The sequence below is a fragment of the Petaurus breviceps genome, unplaced genomic scaffold (genome assembly GCF_028583685.1).
Source record: "Petaurus breviceps papuanus isolate PSGF00001 unplaced genomic scaffold, PetGlider_PUasm1.0 37, whole genome shotgun sequence".
NCBI lineage: Eukaryota > Metazoa > Chordata > Mammalia > Diprotodontia > Petauridae > Petaurus > Petaurus breviceps.
Window position 1 is genome coordinate 52,544,537 of NW_027186296.1, and position 26,407 is coordinate 52,570,943.

At 38.6% G+C, this 26,407-nt stretch overlaps 2 protein-coding genes across 5 annotated transcripts in view; one reads left to right on the forward strand and one right to left on the reverse strand.

Moving 5' to 3' along the window:
• IGF1R (insulin like growth factor 1 receptor) overlaps window positions 1–17,337 on the forward strand; it is a 394,663-nt gene extending 377,326 nt beyond the window's left edge. For 3 of the 4 annotated variants that reach the window (XM_069098499.1, XM_069098497.1, XM_069098498.1), the window contains 2 exons: window positions 2,829–2,963; window positions 9,423–17,337. In XM_069098499.1, the coding sequence (XP_068954600.1) occupies window positions 2,829–2,963; window positions 9,423–9,789 (502 nt within the window). In that variant the 3' untranslated portion in view covers window positions 9,790–17,337. The remainder of the gene's footprint in view (window positions 1–2,828; window positions 2,964–9,422) is intronic. The other variant, XR_011170289.1, reaches the window with a different exon arrangement.
• A 6,487-nt stretch (window positions 17,338–23,824) lies between these two features.
• The window catches only part of PGPEP1L (pyroglutamyl-peptidase I like), a 91,967-nt gene continuing 89,384 nt past the window's right edge, over window positions 23,825–26,407 (reverse strand). Inside the window, exon 5 of the mRNA XM_069097525.1 lies at window positions 23,825–24,115. Coding sequence (XP_068953626.1) covers window positions 23,947–24,115 — 169 coding nt within the window. The 3' untranslated portion in view covers window positions 23,825–23,946. The remainder of the gene's footprint in view (window positions 24,116–26,407) is intronic.

The following is a 26,407-nucleotide window of genomic DNA, read 5'->3' on the forward strand; positions in this document are numbered from 1 at the left end:
GGGGAGAGGTAGTGGAGTTTTTTGGCAAGAGGTGGGAATGGAAAAAAAATTCAAATACCATATGAATAAGTTCTCCACATAGATGGATACATTTAATCTGCAAAAGTAAAATCAATTCAGATTATCTATTGTTATCATATGATCAAAATTTGTGTAGTACCTTGTCAAATATTAAACTGTTCTTAAAAATACTTAATCTGAAAACTTAACATACTGTTCACATGCTAATCACTGCCTCACATTGGTCAGCATCTGTAAAATCATCTTGTTGATGAACCTAGCTTAGAGGACTTCTACCTCTAACACTCTGATGCTTTGGCTTGTTACTGAAGCAAAATTATTCTGCTTTTCCATCTGCACAATATTGATACCAGGTAAGTGCACAATTATTTCCTAAGGCATTATTGTATGGGGACTGGAGCAAGATAATTATAGCCTACTGGACACTTTAAACAATGAAGGAAGTTAATTGAACCTACAGAGAAACAAACATACTTTTTTTTGAAAGTTGCATTTTTATGGCCTACTGGGTTGGAAAAAAAGAAGCAAATAAAGTAGAGAAAATGTTAGACAATAGGACTGCTTTAAAGAAAAGTTCTCGAGTCTCTTTTCTGTGACCAAGATGAGAGATAGTAAAAATAGAGTATCATTTACTGTACTGTTTGACAGTTCAAACATCATAAATTTACAAGCTTTAGAGGCATGTCACTTATGTGAACTTACATATTTAACAATGTAGAGACTCTCATTCCAGAAGTGATGGGGGAAATATCTGCTTGGTCTTTTTAAAGCAATTGTTTTGGGGTCTGAGTGCATAAGCTTTTCTAGAACTCTTGTGTAATAGGAATACTATTTCACAGTAAAAAAAAGTTATAAAGGACCATGGGGTGGGGTGGGTAAATCCCCCCTTGTGTACTAAGATTCCATTTAGGTCATACCAACAAGTGCTTTGAGTATCCATTTATACTGAATCTGTTTGCAAATGCAGTTATTTAAGCAGCATTTAGCATTTTACAGTTCAAAGGGTCACAAAATTTTATACATATTCTGTAGATTTTTGTGCTGTGCATGGGGACCAGCTTCTGGTATGGAAATGATGTGGTAGGACAAATCCCACTGGCATCATTTTCTTTGTATCTGCCCAGTCCAAAGAAGCCCCTTAGCAGCTTAGTGGTGCCTTTCATGCTTTGCTAGTTGACGTGAACCGGATGGAAAAGGCAAACAGAACACAAAAAAATAGTATACAGTAAGAATTCAATATGAAAAGCTTAATTATGTAGGTGTAGAGTATTCCCGTTTTTCATTTTACATAGCTGATATGCAGAAATCTATGTATTTTATTATCAATTTTGATTCTTTATTTGGTAGTGGGGTTTTTTTTTGGAAGGGGGAAGGCAGGGCAATTGGAGTTAAGTGATTTGCCAAGGTCACACAGCTAGTAAGTGTTAAGTGTCTGAGGTCACATTTGAACTCAGGTCCTCCTGACTCCAGGGCTAGTGCTCTATTCACTGTGCCACTAGCCGCCTCGAAACTGGTTTTTTTTTTCTTTTTGGAGGGGGGAATACAGGGCAGTTGGGGTTAAGCGATTTGCCCAAGGTCACATGGCTAGTAAGTGTTAAGTGTCAGAAGCCGGATTTGAACTCAGGTCCTCCTCACTCCAGGGCTGGTAGTTTGTTTTTTGTTTTATTTAATGAAACTAAAGAATAGACTTTATGTGGTAGAATTATTTGTTTCTATTCATGGCTGTTTTTCTCTAAGTATACCTTTGTTCTTTGACATGTTTAATACCTCTTCTCTTCTCAAATCTAATTTGTCGCCAACCCTTGTCCTGTCTTCCTTTTAGACAATCTTGAATCTGTCTCTCATCTATTCCCACTATCACTGACCTATCTCTCACCTTCCTCACCTCTCCCTTGGAACTATTGCAATGAGCCTCTGCTCATTCCTGCCTCCACCATATGCTTCCCCAAAAATCTGTTCTTTACATGGCTTCTACAGTCTTCCTAAAACATAGTTCTAATTATGTTACTGCCCTGCCTTATTCACAATTTTGAATGGTACTCTGTTACCTCATGAATCAAGTCCCAACTCTTTAGACTAGCATTGAAGAGTTTCCATAATTGGATCCCAGCCTATCCATCCTGTACATCTCCCACTTTTTTTCTTCATGTATCCTATATTCTAGCCAGAAAGACTGCTTGATGTCCTTTCCACATGCCTTAAAGTTTTGTCTCCATATCTTTGCTTAAATTGTTTCTATTTCTGGAATACTCCCTTTTCCTAGCTGTGCCTAATTCCTACCCATATTTCAAAGGCCATCTCTCTTAAGAAAGCTTCTCTTAACCTCTCTCCAACTTGTAACTTCTTTCTCCTTTGAATCCCCATTGCAGTTTTTGATATTTCTCTTATGAAACTTATCACATCCTGTCTTATACTGTAGCTCTTTTTGTAGTTGGCCTTACCCCCTCTACCAGATAGTAAATGTATTTAAATAAGAAACTTTGTCATTTTTTAATTCAGTGAAAATCATTCAGTAGAAACTCAATAAATGTTTTTTGAATTGAATTCCCCTAGGCCAAATTATAATAGAAAATTACTTCCTTAAATATTACACTCTGATAAGTTATGGCCAGATCATCATTATAGTTGTCATAAACTATTGGAACTCAATCTTTTTTTCCTTTATTTACAATGGCCTATACCACCTAAACTTTGTTCAACTCAAAAGTAGATGAAATGATGGGAGGGGAACTTTTATAAAAAACTTAGTTCCTATTTAAAAGAACAACAACAACAAACTTTTAAATGTTTTTTCTTTGTTATTTTAGGTCCTTTGGTGTTGTCCTCTGGGAGATTGCAACCTTAGCAGAGCAGCCCTATCAGGGCATGTCTAATGAACAAGTTCTCCGGTTTGTTATGGAGGGTGGCCTTCTAGAGAAACCAGACAACTGCCCCGATATGCTGTATGTATTTCCTGGGCCTCTTAGTTTCCTTCTTTCTATTCTCTGATATTGCTTCCTTCCATTGAGAGATCAAAACTCAGAGAAGCAAGTATGACTGTGGGCAGTGTTATAACAGACTTTTACGTTGGTGACTGCCTTTTGGAGTTTTACCCCTAAGGAAGCATATTTGATGAAATGTCTGCCTTTAGGAATATCTTTGGGGTTTTTTTCTTATGTCTTGCTTTATACTTGGTGTACATACAAGCTTGCAGCATTTGCTATTTTGTTCAGGTGAAGCCCACCTATGAAATTTATGACCAGCTCTTCTTATCTTTCCCACCCCCCACAATCCAGTTTACACACAAACATGCATGCACATGCACGCAAGGCACAAGGATACATTTCGTCAGTGTAAAATAACTTTAAGAAAGCCTTTGCAGTCACTGGCTTTTTTTAAAGACCACAACTGTGGAAGGCGAGCAGAAAGAAGATGTGACCTTTGGTATCAGGAATTTTTAGTGTCTCATGCAGATGAAAAACACATCAATTCTTTACCTCGGGCAGTTCCAACATACTGCTACAACCAAGGCCTTTTTTCAGTGAGGTAAATATTTTCCCCCTTTCTGTTTAGTGTTTAAAAAGAGCATGAACCATATGACTAATATTATCATTCAAACTTCATTTTAGTGAACAATGTGGAACTGAAACATGCTCTAACTTAGCTTTAAATCCCTCTGTACACAACCCTTGGCATGCACAGCCTCAGTTAATTTTAGGCACTTAATACTCTCATTTTCTCAAACTGTCTTTTTGGGAAGAAAAACCTACTAACTTGTTTCGAAATTCATTTGAGGCCGATAATGGGCATATGATTCCTTATGGTCCTCAGCTGCTGAGCATTCTTGTGAAAAGAGCTTTTCTGGCTTGAGGTCTTGCTCTGGTGTCAGATGACAATGTTGTTTTGTGACTTGAGGGAGGTAGGAGCTGGGGAAAATGGGAGGGGGTGGGTACTGAGGGTTGGGAGTACTATAGCCTTATGCCTTCCCATCTCACACTCTTTTCTTTGCACAAGACTAGAAAGAGGATGACAAGAAATCCCTCAGTTATGTTAAGACACATTAAGACAAGTTGCAGAAATAGAAAATGGAGTGTCTTCGTTTCTCATATTCTAGTTAAAGCAAAAATGTTCATAGAGTTTCAGGATTGTATTCTGAAAAGCATGAATAAATGTAGTCTGCTCATAAGTAGTAGAGATTGCACATTAATTTTAAAACAAAAGTTAAAACCATGAGTAGTCATTCTGGGAAGGCATGTCAGAAAGAATTTTAGATAGCCCTTTTATATTGTTTTGGAAAAACTGCCCCACCATTTTGATGTCCACCCTGGAAGGTGTCCTCTTTGAAGAAGCCTCTGAGGACAGATGATTTGTGGACTGATTTTCATTTTTGTTCTTGAAAGCTACTTCCACCAGGAAAAGAACATAAACCCATTGTCCTTTCTGTAGATTGAGATTGTATTGGGACTAGAAGGATAAGTTTTGAAGCAGATGCTTTCTCTGCAAAAATTTTCTCAGAAGAAAAATGTAGAAATGATGAGACTGATTCTTGTAGCATTGTGGCTATTAGTGTTAAACACATTTCTATGCTTTTTAGTACATTGGGTACCCTTTGAAATTTGGCTCATTTATTATTATATCCTTTAAACAGTTATTATGTATGCAAAAGGCAAAGGGTGAAAGAAGGTTACCAAGCATTAGCTAGACCCTTCACAGGACACATTTCTTTAACAAAGTAAAGCTTAGACTTGTATTATAAATGTAGTCTGTTTAGTGGATGGGGACAAGCACTAGCATTGTGAGATATGTGTGTGTGTGTGTGTGTGTGTGTGTGTGTGTGTAGTTATGTAAGGCTTTGCCTTACATTGTATTTCCCAGAACCCCAGATCTGGAAAGAGACCTTCCAGTTCTCCTCAATCCTGAGTATATTGATAAAAATTACTTGGGGGATAATTTTCAGTTAATTTGAGCAAAATGTTATCAAAGTATATAAGGCAGGGATTTTTAACCTTTTCTGTATATTGGACTCCTTTGGCAGTTTGGAGCCTTTGGAGCCTTTCTCCAAATAATGTTTTTAAAATGCAAAAAATAAAATACAATACATAGGATTATCAAGAAAACTAATTATATTGAAATATAGTTCTATCAAAATGTTTGTTTTTGTTTTGGGGGGTTTTTTTTAGTTCCAGGGTCCAAGGTTAAGACTCCTAATTTAAGCTATGATGTTCATTGTTAGAACTGGTAGAGTCTTGGGGAAGCATTAAAAAAGAGCCCAAGTGAACAGGTGTCAGTTTTGTCTTAGGGGAGGGGGGTGGCATTAGGGAGGGTATGGGTATTTCTCTTTTGTGTCTTCTCTTGTGATTCATGTAAAATTTTGTCTATAAGATATTTGTGAGACTCGTAAAGTTGATCCACTCACAGATGAATGGTATTTTAATATTCATTTAAGATGCCTGGGAATCTGAGCCCACCTGCTATGGGAAAATCAATACACTTCCTGTTCCTAGCATAATGTAACAGGAAAATTGAGGAGAGGTAGCATTTAGATGTTACGGAGTTTAATTCAGTTAGATGTCTTTATTTTGCAGTCTAAAAGTTCTCTGGAAAATTCCTCTCCCTTTTTGATGCATAACAAAATTAAAGGAAGACTGTTTAGTTTTATAGGTAGTATACCTATTTGTCCTCTCTTGTCCTCATTTATGGATAAATTTAGCAAAGGAAGATATCCTCTAGGAGACAAGTTCTTTGGATACAAAGAACTGGAAAACAGGTCAAAATAGAAGAGAATATTTTAAAACCAGAGTCAGGCCATCTCCTGATGTCTTGAACTCATATAACTGCCCCACCAAGGCCAGTCCTGCACCATCTACGCACACTTGCATGCACGCACACATATACATATATTCATGTATATACATACACACATGTATATAGGGTGTTCCAAACATCTTAGTGTAATGTATTAAACTTTATTAGCTTAACACTAACCTAAGACTTTGGGACAGCTTGTGTAAGTATGCTTTCTTGTGAATGGCAGTCTTCTCTATGTAAGAATCAAAGGAGTATATACTAACCTCTAGATGGACTCAAAACAAAATAACCTAAAGGCATCTGGACTGCTTTATTTTTCAGTTTGCAAAACATAATGGAACACAACTCCCCCACCCTTGTTGATTAAAAGCCATACATTGTTGAAGATTCTTGGCTGGTTCTGCTAGGATTCAAAGTACTTGAATAGAGACCAAACTTAAATAATGTTTCCAGCCTGTTTTTAACACTTGGATAAAATTTCCCCATGGTAAACAGTATATCCTAACACCATTAACTTGCATACTCTACATAAGAGTATTTAAGTTAGAGCAAGTATTTAAGATACCGAGGCTAGGGAATAATATGTAGCATAGCAATTTCATGGCCTAGAAGTTGTTTTTGAAACATGAACTCCCTATGAAAATGCAGTGGTGACGCTAATGAGGTTGTTTTTTTGCAGATATAAAAGCAGACATGCAAGCATCTTCTCTCCACGTTCTGCTTTGTAGGGCACCTTGTTGTCCTAAGTGTCGTGACCACTGTTCTCATCAGGTCTGACTGAAGCTTCTGGCTTATGTTTAAAGCAAGAATGCTTTGATCCTTAAGCTCTCTGTATGCGTCTTAGCTTGCTAAGTCTCCTACACAGATTTTGACTTGTCCATTTTATGATTCCTGCTGAAGTGCTAAGAGCAGGAACAAGTCTGTCTAAGACATGCATTGCCTTCCCCTCCTCCCTTTTTTTTTTTTCCATAAAGAATAGAGCCATGTACAGTAATGGTAAGAGATTACTAATTTTCTTTTAGCCTGGTTATAATGTCTCAGGATCATCGTTTGCCACTTGTCCCTAATGTCTCTGGTTAATTATGGTCTCAGTTATATGCCGAATACATTTAAATGATGAAACTTAACAAGCTGGGATTTTTTTTTAAAGAACTTTTATCATTTTAACACCACAGCTTTTTAACCATACAGTTTTCTTTGTAGGGTTTGCTTATGTCTTAGACCAAATATTATTTAAGGGATATGGTATTTCTCCAACATTAATTTTAACACTTCATCTCTAATTCACCCACCATCTCCCCCTAAAACAAACAAAAAACCCTAACTCTTAACCGACATTTTAAAAGGAAGAGATGTTTGTTAGTTTGTTTTTTAATCGGCTCTTATAGTCCTCTAGAGTCTTTTGGAAAGTTTTCTTGTGAAAATAGTGTAAACAAGGTCTTGAATCCTGCAGAGTAAAAAAAAAACACTTCCTTTTATGGGAAGCACTGGAAGGTTTTTGAATCTGGAATGGTTTAAAAGAATCATCACATGGTGTTGTTTGTGCTGATGTCACAGGCATTACTCCACTGCTTTGTGGTATCTCCCAAGCATTGCCCCCAGGCCACAGGGCCCTGAGCCAGGGAATATCGAGTGAGTGTTCTTGGCCCCAGCTGATGCTTCTATTCAGGGACATACCAGTCAGCTAAAGAGGCATAGCCATGAAGTCACAGAGATGAATTTCATATATTTATGTCAGCGCTTTATTTCTATATACATTGTTTTTCTCCTACCCGCCTTTGGGAAATGGTTGAGCAAGAGGAGAGAAGGAAACATGGGAAGGCAGATTTCTTAGATCCTTTACAGAGAGAGGTTGAATGAGCCATAAATGCTGAATATGTGTCAGTAAATGCAAAACTTTTACACTGCTCCTGATTATAGAGGAAGCCAAGAGGCTTCCAGGGGAATTTTGACAGTTCCTAGGTTCACTTTGTAACAAATAAACTATGCCTATTAGGAACAAAAGATAGAGAGCTAGCAAAAACCTTAAAGATAATGTCATTGTCCCTTTGTTTTCAAGTTAAAGCAGTGTGAAGCCCAAGGTCACACAGACTGTAAACATAAAATCTTGAATTTGAACTCAAGTGTTTGGACTCTGTTCTACCATATCACCAGTACCTGAAAAATGTTTGCTTTAAATTGTATGTATAAACATTTTTTTCTCTCCTGGAATACTAGAGAATTGCTATTTCTACCTTATGCATTCATAGACAAGTAATTACAGATATTTTGATTGAGAATGATATGAAATCTGTTTATTATACTCTTTCTAAGCCTCATGTCCTCTCTCATCCACCCTGGACACATTGCCCCTCCAAAACAAATTCAACCGATAGTATTCTTTAATAGACCTTTATATTCTTTCCAGTCAAATGGCAGGATTTCCTCTTTCCATAGCAAGCATTTACAATATCTATTACCTCAATCCTTTGTGAATTTCTTGGGGGAGAGGAGAGCCACCTGTGGTTAGAGATTTTGCCTCTCCAGCTCTAGGGTTCAAAAGCTATACCAGCAGACCTAAGAATATTGACTAATTGTAGCTTTCATATCTATAGTTTTATTTTTCATGAAAATTGATTGATCAGGTTATTTTGTTTTTATACAATGTTCTACTGACATTTGGGAATTGGGGAAGATAGAGAATAAAAGTACAAGGAGAAGGTTTTAAAGCCTTCTGTTGTCATAGGCTCCTGTTAAAGAAGGAAATTGTTCTTGGCCATCTAGCAGCCTTGTTTTTTAAAATTTTTTTTTTTTTAAGCAATCGGGGTTAAGTAACTTGCTCAAGGTTACACGGCCAGTTATTTCTGGGTGTGGTGCTGAGTGTCTGAGCCCGGGATTCGATCTCCAGGTCATCCCAACACTGGAGCTGGTGCTCTTACTTGCTGAGCCACCTGGCCGCCCCTCAGCCTTGTTTTTTTTAATCTCCAAGGAATATATTTTTCCTTTTTTGTTTTTGCAGTATAATCAACAATAGTATACTTTTCATGTTGTTTGTCCTGCTTCATCTTTGGGTAGGTTCTGTTTGATAGGCATGAAACACCCTTCTTTCCCATGTAACCTGGTATTTCCACATGGGATTTTGTATCCACTTTGCCAAGAATCATTCACTTTCTGATCTGCAAATGGGCTAATGAGCAAAAACACAAGCTCTCTCTTTGGCTTCTAGGTGGTTGGCGCTATACTTATAGCAAAATTAATATTCTGCTTCATCATATTTAAAATAGTCTTCTTCCTGATTAAGATACCAGTCTATGCCAGCTGGGCAAACATCAGGCAACTCTAGCATTGAGTTACTGGGTTGAAAAGTACTTTTAGTGTTCCATAACTTAGAAAGTCAATAACTTTGTTTTGACTAATGACCCATAAAGAGGATCTGTTTACTTGTAATGTCCTTAGACAATCAAAATTAAGGTCTTAAGTAGAAACTATGTGAAATAGAAGCATTTCACTGACCTCTTTAGATAGGTCTAAGCACATAGAAATACTTAGAACATAGAAACACTCAGAAATGGAGTGGTATCAGTTTCATCTGCTTTTATGTATTGTTCCATTATATCTTTGTGTTTTACTTGTAGGTTTGAATTGATGCGTATGTGCTGGCAGTACAATCCCAAAATGAGACCTTCTTTTCTGGAGATCATTGGCAGCATCAAAGATGAGCTGGACCCAGGCTTCAAGGAGGTCTCCTTCTTCTACAGTGAAGAGAACAAGCCACCAGACACAGAAGAGCTGGACTTAGAGACTGAGAACATGGAGAGCATTCCCTTAGACCCTTCCTCCACCCTCCAGCCGGCTGACAAACTCTCAGGACACAAAGCCGAGAATGGGCCTGGTGTGGTGGTCCTCAGGGCCAGCTTTGATGAAAGGCAGCCTTACGCGCACATGAATGGAGGACGCAAGAATGAAAGGGCCTTACCTTTGCCCCAGTCTTCGGCCTGCTGATCTTTGGATCCAGAATCCCATGCAAACAGTAACACATGTACACTGGGGTTGGGGTGGGGGGTGGAGGGAAAAAGAAATTTAACAATATATTCAAAAGCCTACTGTACCTCAGTGGATCTTCAGAACTGCCATCGCTGCACACAGGAGACCCCTATCTTCAGTAAACAACACATTGACAATTTTTTTTCTTTTTTTCAATATGCAAGCAGATGTTTGTTTCAGTAAAGGATTCCTCAAATGAGGCGGGCCTTTAAAAACTTTACTGGTAACATTTAATAGCAACAGAAAACTTGAGGTCTGATTTTCCTCTCTTTACCCCTGTCGTCTTATTTTCATATATCTCTGTCCACACACACAGTACACTCTCTCTTGGCTTCTTAAGGAGAAACATATCTGCGCGCAAATCCAACCTTAAAGCACTTTTTATCAGATCAAAGAAATGGCTGGCTCAGTGGCCCTTATCACCCTTGGAAGCACCTGCCTAACAGTATATAGGTCTTTATAAAATCAAGTTAAGAGACTGGATTTTTAACCCTGCTCTTTAAACCTTTTTAATAACTCATGAAATTTTAAAAGGGCCATCATTCATTCAAGGTTGTTACCATTTTCAATGCTGCCAAATTTTGCCAAAAATCCAAACTTTTCTTTTTCCTTAAATTGTTTTTGTTGTTGTTATCATAGGCATGGAAAGAGCACAGTAATCAATTGCTCCATTACAAAAAAAAAAAAAGCACTAGTAATCTTTTCCACCCAATCAGACACTGGCATTCTTTTTACATTTCATTTAAAAGAGAAATCAAATTGTTTTTGTCTAGATTATTGTTATTTTGGGGAACTGGACAAAATATTCCTTTCTCGTGATGGAAATGGGAAGGAACTGAAATGATTTCTCCCCGCCCCCACATAACACACACACACACACACACACTCTCTGGCCCCTGGGAATTCTGGAGAAAACTGGCAGTGGTGAGAGCCAGAAGTACACGCTTCACACAAGTCAGCCTTAAGCCAAACTCCCCTCAGCCCACCCCTCCTCCCTGTTCATCTCTCCCCACTCCCAGGACACCAACCGGAAGGGATCTCCAGTGATGCAGCCTGCCCCTCTTTACAGGTTTGCAAGGAAAGAAATTTAAAAACAAAACAATACAAAAGAGAAGAAAAAGCAGTAAATGGATTCAAGCATATTAAGCTTTGTTGACATTTTCTCTGTTATTAAGACTTCTTAAAGGGTCTTACAGTTCTCTGTTAGACCGTGGATCATTTGCATACACATCGTCTTTAATGTCACTTTTATAACTTTTTTACGGTTCAGATACTCATCTATATGTCTGTACAGAAAAAAAAGCTGCTATTTTTTTTGTTCTTTATCTTTGTGGATTTAATCTATGAAAACCTTCAGGTCTACCCTTCTTCCCTTTCCCCCTTCCAACAAAGTTCTTATGCTTTGAACTATATAGTGTGCAACTTTCTTCTTCCTCTCCCAGTAATTGATACTTGTATAACATGATTTGCCATGAACTGTTTGATGCCTTTTTATAAATACATTTCCCTCCCCTCCCCTTACTCCCATTAGCTGTTTTTTTAACACATTAGCTGTGTGGGCACAGGGCTCAAGAAGCAATTGGGAATTGGGGGTAAAGGAAGATGCATGCCCCTGATCCTCATCAGTGTGGCCTAGGGGGTGTTTTTACTATACCCTCCCTCCCCTCACCCACCTCCTTAACCCACATCCACATAGCACTCGAGTCTGTTACAGTGCAAGGCATGATACAAACTCAGGTCAGAAAAAAAAAAAGGTTAAATATTTAGTACATTCTTGTTCAGTGTTCATATTCATCGTTGTTGAAGTCTCACCGTCTCTCCCTTGCCTTTCTTTTGATTGTGACACACATATCTCTCTCTCTCTCTCTCTCTCTCTCTCTCTCTCTCTCTCTCTCTCTCTCTCTTTCATTCTTTCTCTTTCTCTCTCTCCCTCTCCCTCTCTTGTATCCCCCCCCCCCCCCCCTCCCCCCCCCCCCCCCCCCCACCCTCCTTCTCTCTATATCTATATGTATATATATATATAATATTTATTTTTTTAATTGTTGGGTACAACAGCGGTTTAACTGCAGACACTAGGCATTTGGGTCACTATTTTTAAAAAAAAAAAAAAGAATATTTTAACCCATCCCATGAACAACAACAACTGCTTCATCCAAATCGTGTCATAAGTGGCCCTAAGAACACTGATCTGATCAGACTTAACCATCTTTCTAATTGGAAAATAACAAGGAACACTTTTTGAATTGTCCTACCTCTCCTTCTCCTTCCACCACCCCTTCCCCAGTGGCAGTTACTTAGATAATTGCATCTGAATGAGACTAGGCAAAAGGTGAGCTAGGTGGTTGACATTCCCAGGTTGGTGAGGAAGCTGAGCCATGGGAAACTGTTTTGGCCTGCTGGTCTGGACATAGACCTGCCATCAAGATCAGATCCCAGGAAGCTTGTTTCATCTGCAGAAGCCTTGGTAGCTGGGGCAAGGCATGAAAACTCAAGGCGCTATTTAAATTCAGTACCTAAGTTCTCTTTTGACACTGCTCCCCTGAGGGATGGCAGCCCTAGAGTTGTTCTGGGATGGAAATGCTTAAATTTTGGAATAAGAACAAAGAATTAAAATAGAATGATTGCTAGTTGTGACTGGAGATTAAAAACAAAACAAAAAAAAACATACAAAAATGTTTGTAGTGCTTTTTGCTTGTATAGTTTGAGTCCCACTTTCTTCTCTAGCCTCTGCCCCATAGTTATTTTCCCTTTTAAAAAAAAAAAAGTAAAGAAAAAAGGAAAAAAAAGAAAAAAGTTAATTAAGAAGGTATTCTATGTAGGATTTTTTAATTTATTTTTTTGTGATATCAGTTTAAATCACTGTAGAGATGCCCCATAATGAATTTAAATACTGAGATAAGGGTTTTTGTGTATGACGGGGACAGTTTTTGATTTTTTTCAAACATTTATCTACCTCACTCTTATTTTTTATATGTGTATATATAAAAAAAAGAATACATCTCACATTTCTCAGCACCTGACAATATGCCGTTGATACTGGTAACCTCATTCACACTACAGACCACATACACTACATTATAGAGAGGAGTGGCCAGTACTTTATTCCAAGGGGTCAAAGCATCATTCTAACTCATCTATCTCCTAACATTTCCAAACAGCTTGCCTTTTTCTATTGTTTTTCTTTTTGTTTTCTTTCTTTCTTTTTAAACTGTGGGATAGGAAGAAGACAGAGAGCCAGGAGAGGCCTCTGTGACTTAGTATAGTTGTGTTAGAGAACCTAGGGGTGTGTGTTTGTTCTCTTGCTGCTGTCATAAACCAGGCAACCATTGCAGCCTAGGAAAGTGGCTACTTGTCGATCCGATGATAACTGTCTCTGACTGCTCTATACGAACTGAACGATGAATAACTTATTCATTACCAGAGCCAGTTGTTTACAAGGTTTCCCAGATTGGGGGTGGGACTGAATGAAGCAAATAGCCTTTCTGTTAAAATTCCATAGACTGGCATAAGTTGTTTTCTGTTACCTCCTCTCAGATACCACTTGCACCACTGGATTGTACCATGAATCACAAGTCCAGGAAAACTTTGGTAGGGAAGTGCAGCTGTTGTTGAGTGGTATAGTGCTCCAAAATTACCAATTGGGAAACTATAATTCTTAAAATTTGCCATTGCTTCTAACCAAGAGTTGCAGAGCTCTCAAAGTATGGATGATCCGAATGAATGATCTAAAATAGAATAACCTGAATAGAAATTTTTCTCTTCTCCTCCCTACTTTTTTCTTGGTCTCTCTTTTTTTCCTAGAAAGAAAAGAAAAGGAAACACTATACCAAACTCTCTGGTTTCTGAGGGACTCTCGATCAATTTTAGTCTCCCTTTCATAGTTTTTAACTGATTACTGTCTACTTACCCTAATCTAATCCTGCCATTCATATGACCCAAATCGCCTGAATCTGGCAGCTGCCCTCATAGAGGGCTCTGATGGCAGTATCTGAGAAACATATGGTTGACTCTTCCAAGGTAGGGATGACTTCTTGAAAAATTTAGCTTTATCATTAAGCTCAGGAGCCTTCTCTGTCCTTAGGGAGAGCCTTACTTTTTTCTCAGAGGTCCTCTGAGCTCCCAAGATCACAAATATTTTGTCAGGGTTTTTTTCTTTCATAGGTGACCCCTTGGTGTAGTGACCTCTTCTCTTCTTTGCACATACTGGTTTCCACAACTGGAGATCTGCAGATCATTCAGCTGGCTATGAGGGTTTTGTTAAAACTGTCCAAGTTGTGTGTGTGTGTGTGTGTGTGTGTTTTTTTAATGTAGGTGGTTTAAAAGGAAAAAAGTAGGAAAAAACACTAACAATGTAGCGCCCATCATGAAAAACATTTCAGAAGCACTTAAATGAAGATAACATAAGCATTTGTGATGGTGCAGTCATATTTCCTGGACCAAGCCACCTTCACTATACCAAGGCATTTTATAGTCAGAGGTCTAGTCTGATTTCATGTTGATTTCCACCTCTCTTTGATTTTTCTTCTTTGTATACTCCAAATAGCTTTACAAATCTGAGTTGTGGCATTTTCCATGTGCTCTCCTCTTTGACAGTAAATCACACTGCTTTAGTAATGTGAACCACTGAGAATGGACATTGGCTTTTGTATCGGCATGAGACACCACAAACTTGTCTGCTCTGGAGAATTTTTCTAATGTCATCTGTTAGAACCAAATGGTAGCACTTCTCATTTGTATCATATGAGAAGATGATACTGAACTATGTATGACACAAGATTGCCGCCATGGAGGGAACAAGGCAACTTTCATGTTTAGCACTAGGCCATTCTTCTAGCCTCTCATCATCAGTGCTCAAGGAGGTGATTTAGTTTTAGATAAACAGACACATAAAAAGAAGGTGGCTATTGTGGAACTACCAAAGCATGCCATACTTGGTATCAAATATTGAGGTATTTTTGTTTGGGAAGATAGAAATTTCAACCAAGTGTGATGCTAAATTTGAGGCCAGTTCATGTTCCACCAAAGCCTCTTTCTCACTGTGACAGCTCCATTCTGTAAGCAGGTTGTGAGTGATTCATGCCTCTTGTCATGGTTTGTTCTCACTGAAACTCCAAATTGGTGGGAAAGTCCAGGGTGCTGTGGTCAGCTGGTCCCCAGACGTTGCTGTAAGATTCTCTGAGAGCAGTTTTGCATTGTTGAGGATAAGTTTAGTTCAAACTAATGACACTCCTCCGTGAAATGCCCTACCCATTCCAGTAGCAAGTATACAAGTAATGTATTGGGTTTGGGTTTTGTTTTTTTGTTTTTTGTTTTTTAATTAATGTTACTCTTTTGTTTGTCAACTGTCTATTATTTCCTGGGCTAAGCAACGATGGGAAGGTACCAGAGATCCACTCCTTAAGAACCAGTGATAAAGGTCAAACTTTATAACTCTACTCTGAAGTAATTGGTGGTATAAATAAGATTTCAAAGAGAAGATAATGTTTAGATTAAACATTTATTGCCAGAGATGCTGAAGATACAGACCTGAGACAGGCCAGAAGGCTTTCGTTTTGGCACTCAACTAAAAGGACTGGTTATTCTTTGTAAAAACACACGAATGACCCTTGCTGGTTCAATAATGAGTCAGTCGATAGGAAGCCAAATCCACTAAACTAATATAATCCTATGAAAAGACTATGGAATTAAGGACATAAGGGTACAGAGCTTAAAAGTTTGGGGGATTTTCTGAGCTTGATAGTTTCTGGAGGTCTCAGACCAAATCAAAGCTTGGAAATCTTACTTGATCACTTGGTTCCTATGAATAAACCATCTAATGTCCTGCTTTGGAAACTGTTACCAAGGAATTTGCTTCAAATTGGTCGCTGATATGAATTTCTGATGCAGGTGTCATTTCTGGGGTATGTCTTTAGTTTTTACCTAATGGCATTACTCATTTGTGTGTGTGCGTGTGTTTCAGCATCTTTTTGGTAAACATTATGTTAATTAGTGATTCATTAGCATTTTCAATAGGGCTCTTAAGTCCAGTAGATTACGGGTAGTCAGTTGACGAAGATCTGGTTTACAAGAAATAATTAAATGTTTCATTGCATTTTTGTAAGTACATAGAATAATTTTATAAAATGTTTGTAGTTTATAAATGCCTAAAATAATTTAAAGGCACTTTTTTCTCTGTGTGTGCAAATGTGTGCATGTGATCAATTTTTTTGAGGGTACCAGTTTACTAGTTAGCTTTACAGTATGCCAAAAAGGATCTTTACCTTCCCCAAACCGTGGTCACCCCTTCCCACATCCCCACCCCTCAAGCTTTGTGCCCTGGTTTATAACAAAGGAATGGTGACATTGATGGAATTAGTAGTTCTGTATCTTCAGTATCTTGGTCTTCCAGAACCCTCCAGTTGGGGGTGGGGATCATCTCTAGCTGGTCATTGCGCTTTATAGTATAGCTAACTCAGCAATTGAAAGAACCTCATTGGTTATGGAAACAGAATAAGTGTTGTGGCAAACTAAGCAGCCCAAGTCACATTATTTAATACCTGGTTTTGTTGTTTCATGGTATGAAATGCCAGAGAAATTGAAGGATTTGACAACATAGCAGATAGCTTAACAGTTTTTATAGTAATCACAGCATACAGATTTATTTCTTTAAAATATGACAGTTCTGTATGCAAAATATGCCATTTGGTTATTGGTTAGCTGCCTTCTGCCTTGTATCATGACTAAAGCTTTGTTTAAAGTTAACAAAGTAGAGTCCCTATTTATTTTTATTTAAGTCAGAACACCGAAGATACATTTTTCTGCTCCAAAAGAATATTTCCTGCCTCTGCTTCCCCCAGCTTCTGACACATGATAGGCTGTGTCTACACAACTCCACAACAATTCACGTCTTTGAAAATAGCTGGATGTTTTGCACTATTGGCAACAAAAGGTCTGATTGGTTGGTTTTTTGTTCTTTTTTTACTTTTCGTCCAGATGTTTGGTGTTGTGTAGACACAGCCATGGAGAAAATAGATGCCTTGAGAAAACACCTTTCTGTTTTCTAAGCCAGTGAGGTTTGAGGTGAAAGGATTGGCCAGAGTTTGTCTACCTCTGGGATGAAAACAAAACCAGAAAGCTCTATGGAACTGATGCATTGCAAATACTACATTTTCCAAGTTTTCTTGTTTAAAAAAGTTTTTAAAAAAAATAAAAAAAGTAATAACATGGCCAATTTGTTACATAAAATGACTTTCTGTGTATAAATTATTCCTAAAGAAATTCCTGTGTTTATATAAAATGAATCAGTAGATGATGAAAAAATTTCAAAATGTTTTTGTATATTCTGTTGTAAGAATTTATTCCTGTTATTGCGATATACTCTGGATTCTTTACATTATGAAAAAAAAAAGAAACTTTGTCTATTTTGAATGGCTGAAGCTAAGGCAACTTTAGTTTCTCTTACTCAGCTTTTTTCTAGTAGTTACAGTACTACATGATTTTAAGTTAAATAAAAGAATTCTGTATGCATTTGCTGTTTCTGATTTTGTGGAAGGCTTTAGTTCATTGCACTTGGTAAAATGGAGGGAAAGCATTTTGGCATGTATATTCACACATGCCACTTGAAAATATTCTGCACTAAGCTTTTGGCTGATTTCTGACAGCTAAATATTTACTACATATAAATTACTAGAGAAGAAGGAAACCTATCACATTCTACACCATTAAATAACCTTGAAGAAAACTGACCTACACAGAGAGCAGTACCTCCACCGGTCTGACAGAGCTATGGTTTGTAGAAAACAGAGGCACCCATTGCTGGTGTAGGCCCTAAGGTAAGTAATCCTGCCCTACTGTGGTTTGTGCTCAGGATTTCCAGGGTTGTACTCTGGGCCCAACTGTTCTGACCAGATCTGAGTGGCAGGCATATAGTAGCTCAGGAAAAAAAGGACAAAAATAATCTCATGCCAGTGTATATCATAACCAGGCACATCCTTTGCTGATAGAAACATCTCTGCCGGTAAACATCATTAATTCGCTTTTCTGGCAAATGTTAGTCAAGGTTGACAGACAAAAAACATAGCCACTGAAAGATGTCAGACAAATCTCATATTCTTGCCACAATTTTAAGCCTTCAATGGAAGGGATAAATAGTAAATATAGATAGGTACACAAGATGAATCAAAAGTAATACGAATTTAAAGATTTGAAGGCACACAAAAATTCTGGCATAAAAATAAATGATTGTCCAAAAAAGATGACAGGATCAAGTCTGGTCTTGGGTATAAGGCTAGTCTGGGGGATTTGACCTGTGTGGGTACTGTTATGTAGCATGTAAATCCTGTTGGCCATGCTATTCTTGGATGGTTATGTACTATGAGCTTAGTGTTCCATAAATTTCCTTCCAGGCTTCAGTGGCCTCCTCTTTTCTGGCCTCTTAAGCATAAAAAAAAGAAAGAAAGAAAGGCAACTGAACTTAATCCTCTAAAAACTGAGGGACTGGGTCCTTCAAAATGTCAGGCCCCTAAATCAGTTTCAAAAAAAAAAATTACAGAGCATTTTTAAAGCATCAAGCTAGTTATGACTATTTCTATATATGACTAGCCAAAAAGAAAAAAAAAGATTTAGTAGTTTCATTAATGGAGGAGAAGCTCATCTTCCAGAATTTGAATTGAAAGGGACCTCAGAAGCCACATGGTCCAAACCCTACTTGAATGGGAATCTTCTGGACAAAGAATATGACTAGTGGTCATCCCACCATTGTTTGAAGATTCCCAGTGAGAGAAGAGCCCTCTACCTCCCCAAAGTAGTTCATGCTACTTAATTTTTTTAGTTCTGAATTTAATAAACACAAAATAAAATGACCACTTCCATATACATAGTAGAACAGAAAGAGGATTGTCCATGAAGTCTCTCTGAACATACAACTTACTTTTCTTTTTAAGTAAATAATAAATTCAACATGTGACTTACAAAGCTGTCCCACTTTTTTGCAATTTTTTTTCTGACCTTCATTTTATTTTCTCCTGGACATTTTTAAAAAATGTGTCAATGCCCCCTCTTTTTTGATAGCCCTATCTTATCTCCTGTCCCCCAGGTAGGCAGACAGATAGATAGACAAATCCTTCTAACAAATATGCATGGCCAATGAAAATTAAATCATTCCACTTATGGATAGCTTTTATTCTTGGGAGTTTTTCCACCCCAATAACTTCAAGCCTAAATTTGCCTCTTTGCAACATCCACCCATTCCCCCCAATTCTGTACTCTGGAGCCAAGCAGTATAAGTTTAATCCTTTTTTCCACAGTGATCCTTCAAATACTTAGAAGATTTCTATCCCCTTTCCCTCATCCTTAATCTTCTTCTCCAAGCTAAACATTGCCAACTCTATTCACCCTTAGTTGCTAAAGCAAAACAGAATAAAGAAGGTGGACTTTAAAAAAAAAGATAAGCTGCATTTCTTCCAAAGAGTTTATAGAATTCAAAGCAGGAATCATTACTTCTCTAACATGCATCTTGTATCTCCTTTTTCATTGGTCTTTCCGTCCTACTTCATAATCATGTTTGGCTCTCTCAAAATAATATTAAAAAAAAAAACCTTCCCTCCAATGTTTATGCTTCATCTTCCTGATTTTACTGTCAATCTAATCCCATTTAACTACCTGATTCCTTGAATTATCAACACTCAGTGCCTCTACTTTTTGACCACCCATTTACTCCTTATAAGATAACTTTCGGGCACCATTATTTTTAGGTCACCAATAACCCAATCTAATCACCAAATCCAATTGACTCTTTCCAGTCTTTCAGCCCCTTGACCACTGCAGTAATTGACACTGATGGTCACCTCATTGATCCTTGACATTTCCTCTTTTCAGTTTTCAAGACAGGAAGTTCTCTCCTGGTTTCCTTGAAATGTCTCTGACAGCTCTTCTGTTTCCTTTGCTGGCCTTCCCTCCTGGCACCCTAAAGTGAGTATTTAAGGGATCATAGATGTGAGTTAGAAGGGACCTTTAAAGATAAGTTAGCATAAACCTTTCTCTTCCCAAGTACCAACAAGAAGGTTAGTAATAGGGCCTGAGTATGAACCTTGATCTTAATTCCCAAACCAGATCTGGTTCTACTACACCACAATGCCTTTCTGTACATAGAATCCTAGATTTACAGCTGAAAAAGACCTCTTCCTAGATTTACAGCTGAAAAAGACCTCTTTCAATTTACACATGAGGAAGCTGAGGTTTAAAGGTTAAATAACTTGCCCAAGGTTTCATGGATTGAATGTGGCAGAGACAAGGATTTGAAAGCAAGTCCTCCTGCTCCAAACCCAGTTCTTTTGCTACTGTACAATTCTTTATCCTACTGTCTCTCTATGTCCTCTCCCATCCCAATTTCATTCATTCCCATGGTTTGAATGATTAAACATTTTCAACAAGCACTTTGCAAAATTTTTACCTTATCCAAGAGACTGTACTAGGTGCTACATACATATTTACAGATAAAAACATGACCTAATTTCTGCCCTTAAGGAGTATACATTCCAATGGGGTGGGGGGTGAGGCAAAATGTGCAGGAGTGTGACACAAAGTAGAAAGGAATAGGAGCACGGAAGACATCCAGACAAAGTGCTCTAGGAAAACTTGAGGAGAGTAAAGATCCCTTCAGCTGGGATGACTAGGGAGAACATGAAGTTAGGGGGCAGTGGTTGCTTTATGCACTGAAGGAACGGAAAAGGAAATACATTCAAGATGTGGGGAGAGGGGCTACTTCAATCCATAGTGTGAGGGCTGAGGAGTAGAAACGGGGAGCAAGCAGTGCAGAATCCAACTTGGAGACTGCAAACCAGTGTGGTCAGGCTGGGATGTAATGCATGAAATAAGGCTGGAAAGTTTAGAGCCGGAGTCCAAAGACCATTACATCCAAGCTAAGAAGCCTGTATTTTATTCTTTTTTTTTTTTTGGTCTTTATTAATTTGTTTACTTTTAGTTTACAAGATTCAATTCTACAATTCTTTGAGTTTCAAATTTTGTCCCCCTCCCTGCCCCCTGTATTTTATTCTATTAGGCAAGTGGGAGCCACTGGAGGGTTTTGAGTGGGGAAGTGCCTGGGTTGTTCCTGTGCATGAGAACTAGTTTGGGAGTTATGTAAGGGATAAATTATCAAGGAGAGGAATGAGAGGAAAGGAGATTGGTGATAGAATGAGTAGAGAAAAGGTGGGAGAGATTGTAGATGTTGAATGAACAGAACCTGGCCACTGTTTTAGGCTTCCATTTCCTCACCTGTAAAATGTTGGAGTTGACCCAGATGCTCTAGAAGAAGCCCTTAAGGTCAAACATTCTGTGTTTGCACCCTGTGGGTTTATGGGGAAGAGTAAATGACGACTGAGGTTTTGATCCTGGAAAATAGGGAAGTTGGAAATGTACAATGCATTCAGGAAGGACAAAGAGGCTGAGGGCTGAGAATAGGCCTTTGAATTCAGCAACTGAAAGGTCATTGCTGACTTTTGAGAGAAAAGTTTCAGTAGAGTAGTCATGGATTGACGAGCAAGTGGGTGGTGAACAGGTGCAAGTTATTCTTTCTAGAAACTTAGTAGTGAAGGAGATCAGAGAAATTGAGTTTCCAAGCTGGCGAGTGGACATTTCTATCTTGATGTCCTGGCAATACTTTACAGTCAACAAGTCTTTAAACAACACTCATCATCTGAAAAAAATTCCTTTGGATTTCCCCATTTCTGTCAAAAAAAAAAAACATCTAGTCTTATGCTCAAAATCTCATTTTTATATTTATCTCTTCCATCTCCATCACCTCCCACGTTCCAATTGGTCGCCAAGCCCTGTCAACTCTAATGCAGAAATATTGCTCTAATCTGTTGTTTCCTTTCTATTTCCACTCCCAATACCCTAGTTCTGATCCTCAACACTAACCTGAATTGCTACATTAACCTGCTACCAGTTCTTCCTCCTCATATGGGCTGCTGCCAATGTCCCAAAGCATAGAACTGGTTGTGCTACTACTGTGTTCAAAACCCTTGAACTATTTCTCATTGCCAGTTGAATACTATCCAGACTTCCTGGCTTATCATTCAGGATCACAGCCTTAAATATAGAGCTAAGTTTCGTCCCTTAGTGAGCACTGACAGTACTTGTATTTCCCCAGCAGGGAGAAACAACTGAGTTTGGTAACTTGTTTCCAAGAGTAACTGAGGTAAAAATAGGAAAAGCAAGATGGCTCTGTTGCCCAGGTGAGTTCTTCCCGGCCTGGCCCCACCTTGGGTTCTTCTATTAACAGCAGCCTCACTGTCACTGGGCATTGGAGGATTCTTTGAGCCACCATCCCCAAGGTATCTCCTACCACAGTGCTTTTAGTGGTGCTTGTCCTAGGCTCCAAAATTCCTAGTTATCCTAGACATCTGTCTGATGTCTTTTACAATCTGTAAATTCCTTCTCTTTCTAGCCTTGTCCCTCATTACTTCTCTCTATCAACTAAATTGAACTACTTAACATCCTTTGTTATCTAGCTGGTGTCTTCCCTTTCATATGCCTTTGCTTGTTCCCTCATCTCTATCTTCTGAAATACTAATCATCTTCCAAGTCCTAGTTTAATAGCATTCCTTTCATAAAGCCTTCACTGATACTCCAACTCAGAAAATGTGCCTTTCTCTTCTGCACTTATACTCTCTTCTGCAGTAGTTATATTTTTGAGTCATATAGTATTATATATATATGTATATATATATATATATAAATACGTGTCGTATTCCCACAGGATTATGCGCACACACACACACACACACACACACACACACACTGAACCTTGGGCTCTCTGAGATCAGACTCGTTGTCTCAGTTTTGTTGTTGTTGTTCAGTAATGTCTGACTTTTCATGACCCCATTTGGGGTTTTCTTGGCAAAGATACTGCAAGGGTTTGCCATTTCATTTTATACATGAGGAAACTAAGGCAACCAGGGTTAAATGACTTGCCCAGAGTCACACAGCTAGTAAATATCTGAGGCCAGATTTGAACTCAGGTCTTCCTGACTCCAGGCCTAACACTCCATCCATTGTGTGACCTAGCTGCCCCATTTTATCTATGTTTCCTAATAACTAATAAGAGAGTGGCTGTTGAGACTATGTGGTGCAATGGGTAGAGTGATAGAATCAGGAAGACCTGAGTTCAAATCCAGTCTCAGACACTTAGTAGCTGTATGACCCTGGGCAAGTCACTGAATTTCAATATGCTTGTTCCCTTGATTGTAAAATGGTAATAATGATAGCACCTATCTCCCAGGGTTGTTGTGAGGGTCAAACGAGATATTAGTAAAGTGCTTGGTACAATTCCTGGCACATCATAAATGCTTAATAAATGCATGTTTCCTTCTTTTCCTTCCTTCCTATTGAATGAATGAATGAGATTATGAAGACCACCTAGTGCAAAGATGAAGAAAAAACTGAGGACCCAAGAGAATTGATATGCTCAAATTCATATAGCTAACTAATGGCAGAATTAAGACAAGAACCCAGGTCCTATGACTAGAGGACCTAATCCTGTATTCTTTTCAAGAGATTCCTGATGATCCAGAAATCGAGTTCTCTCCAGGGGCTAGAGTAGGAAATGCAACAGAACAGAAGAAAATGGAAATTACAACCACATCTTTCCTTAATGATAAATACAACCATGTTCATCAGACCCATCACAATGGATATCACCATGTAGGCAAGTCAAGAACATATTCTTTAACCACTGCTTGGCTTTGCCCCCACGTAGCAGGCTGTGCGTTGCAGTCATCTGTGGTCAGGATTGTGTACTCTGTAATCTCTCAGAAAAGAAATTACTTGGATATCATTATATTATTAAAGAAATTGCACTTGAAGCTAGTCAATCCCTTGTAAAATTTCTGTCTTCTACTGTTCATCTTTTTCTTATAGGAATATAATCCCTTGTGTTTTCATTGGGTTGATTCATAGTTCGTTCTCTGTAAACACCATTTTACAAGAATTAAAAAAAAAATCTTTCAAAAGTGCAGTCAAACTCTTAGCAGGATTTCAGCATTCAATTTTTTTTTTCCCTGAAGGTTTCTCTCCTCCTTTGGTTTCTTTTGGCATATAACACAGTGATTATCTGAGTTTTCTGTAAGTCATGCTTTATTCTCTGGCCTTTCCAAACTGTTTTAACATCTCTTGGATAATGATTTGCAATGCTCTTCCTAGAAGGTCGGCTGTTAGCAAATTGGATAGTGGAGGGACATGAATGAAAGCAGCACAGCCATTTCCATAATGCAGAGACAAATAGTAGGTATAATCGCAGACATATCTGTAATCACACAGAAATATCATGGTAAGAATCAAATTCATCTCAATTGTCATGAAAGTCAGATAGGGAAGAAGTTGTTTATCTGTAAGTCAGGCTGCAAATGAAGAGGATTTGTGGGAAGCTCCCTTAAAAATTGTTTTCAGGAAACAAATTTTAGTCCAAGGTGGGGGTGGAAGGAGAGGGGAGCCCTCCCCACAATGGGATGAACTAAAAAAAAAAAGTCTCTAAAATGTACTTCTAGTGACAGACATGGAGGGAACAGGTAGGAGTTGAATCCTAGAGGAACCAAGAGGGGAATGTTTATCTGATACCAAGAAAATAGAGCTTTACTCACTTTGCTGTGCTCTGTCATTTTCTAGGTTCAATAGATTCATAAAACAGCTTGAATGACAGAATGTTAGAGCAGAAGGAACCTGAGAGATCATTTTGTGGAAGTGGAAGCCTAAGACTCAAAAGGTAAAATGACTTGTCCAATTAAAATGGCAAATGAGTTCATACCCATGGTCAGTAATACCTTACATTAGCACATGCTGTGTTTGTTTAGTTTTTCAACCAGCTTGCAATTATTTCATTTAATTCTTTTATTTATTTTTTGGGGAGAGGAGGGAATGTAGGGCAATTGGGGTTAAGTGACTTGCCCAGGGTCACACAGCTAGTTTTTGTGTTAAGTATTTGAGGTCAGATTCAAACTCAGGTCCTCCTTCCAGGGCTGGTGGTCTATTGACTGCTCCACTAGCCTCCCCCTATTTCATTTAATTTTATTAAATATAATTTAATTAATTCATTTAATTCTTACAGCAATCTTGTAAGGCAGTCAGTGCATGGGATGCTTTCTCCATTTCATACATGAAAGATCTGAAGTTCACAGATGTTGTTCTAGAGCAGGGGTAGGGAACCTGCAGCCTTGAGGTCACATGTGGCCCTCTAGCTTCCAAAGTGAGGCCCTTTGACTAAATCCAAACTTCACAGAATAGCCTCTGACTAAACACCCCTTTTCTAGATGGCAAAGTATCAGGAAAACAACAGAGCTTAGAAATTTCAGCCTGCTACCTGGTATTTTCAAGAATTCTTTTGTTAAATAGTAAAAATGAGAATGCATCAAGATGAGAATTGATATTAAGTTATGGATGTTTGAGTACTTACTGGGTTTCTCTGGGCTTAGCTCTGACTCTCTCCTGCTTCTTTCTGTCCCAGCTGACATAATTGTTTTTCCCTAGCTCCTTTGGGCTCTAACAGCCACTGGGACTAGAGGAGAGACAGGAGGGGTGGGAAGACAGGGAGAAGAAGGGAAAGGAGTGTGTGCTTGTGTGTGTGTGTAGGAGGGGGAGAGGGACAAGGACAGGGAGATGAAGGGTGTTTGTGTTTGTATGTGTGGGAAGGAAAGGGAAAGTGAAAGTCAGGGGAGAAAGAGATGGAAAGCTAATTTTTCCTCCAAAGACCAATGCAAACCATACCTGACTCTACAAAGGTACTAACTGTCCCGTGCTCTAGCTTCTTCCCTGCCCTGTACTCCCAAGTCAATAACAGCTCTATAGGAGTTTGTGGGCTAGAAGCAGTATTCTAGGTATCCCATGGAGGTGAGGGTAGTTCTTCCATAAAAGGTATTGCAATCATCATCAAGACTTAGTCGGGCTCTAGTGACTCTAGCTGTTGACTTAGTTTCCTAGTGGTAAAAAAGCAGCTCTTTCCTCAATGTTTCTCACTGTAGGTCCTCTATGGATAACACAGAAAAGGGGAGACTTCACCCAGATGATCTAGTATTATATCCTCGCTCACTTTCCTTTCCCTATTATGACTAGAGAAACCTCTTTTTTTTTCCCACTTTCATTTGTTGTCTCATTTGGTTTCAGTTTGGGTTGGGCTTGATCTTTTGCAGATTCTTTGACCTAACGGACCTTGACCTCTTAGATGAGAAGGATCACTTGCCCTTCCCTAATCTCCTGCTACTCCCCACCCCCAAAATCAGCTTCCTCAGGAAGGGAAAGTGGGCAAAATCATGTGGGTTTTTTGCCCTCACAGATATTCTAAAGCCGCCTAGTGCAGTTACAGCAAATGAATTAAATCTTTCCCACAGAGGGGAGAATCGCAGGTTTGTGAGGGTAGGTTTTAGAGCAGGCCACAGTGTAGCTCTAAATCCTGCTTGTCTTCCTCCCACTTCTTTGGGTGTGCACATGAAAAAAAAACAGACAAAAATATTTGCCATCTGAAACAAGCAAATGTAGGTTAAATAGTAAATTTTTTCCAGTTCCTAGATTCAAAACAAACTTGTCTCATGGCCTTCAGTGGCTTTGC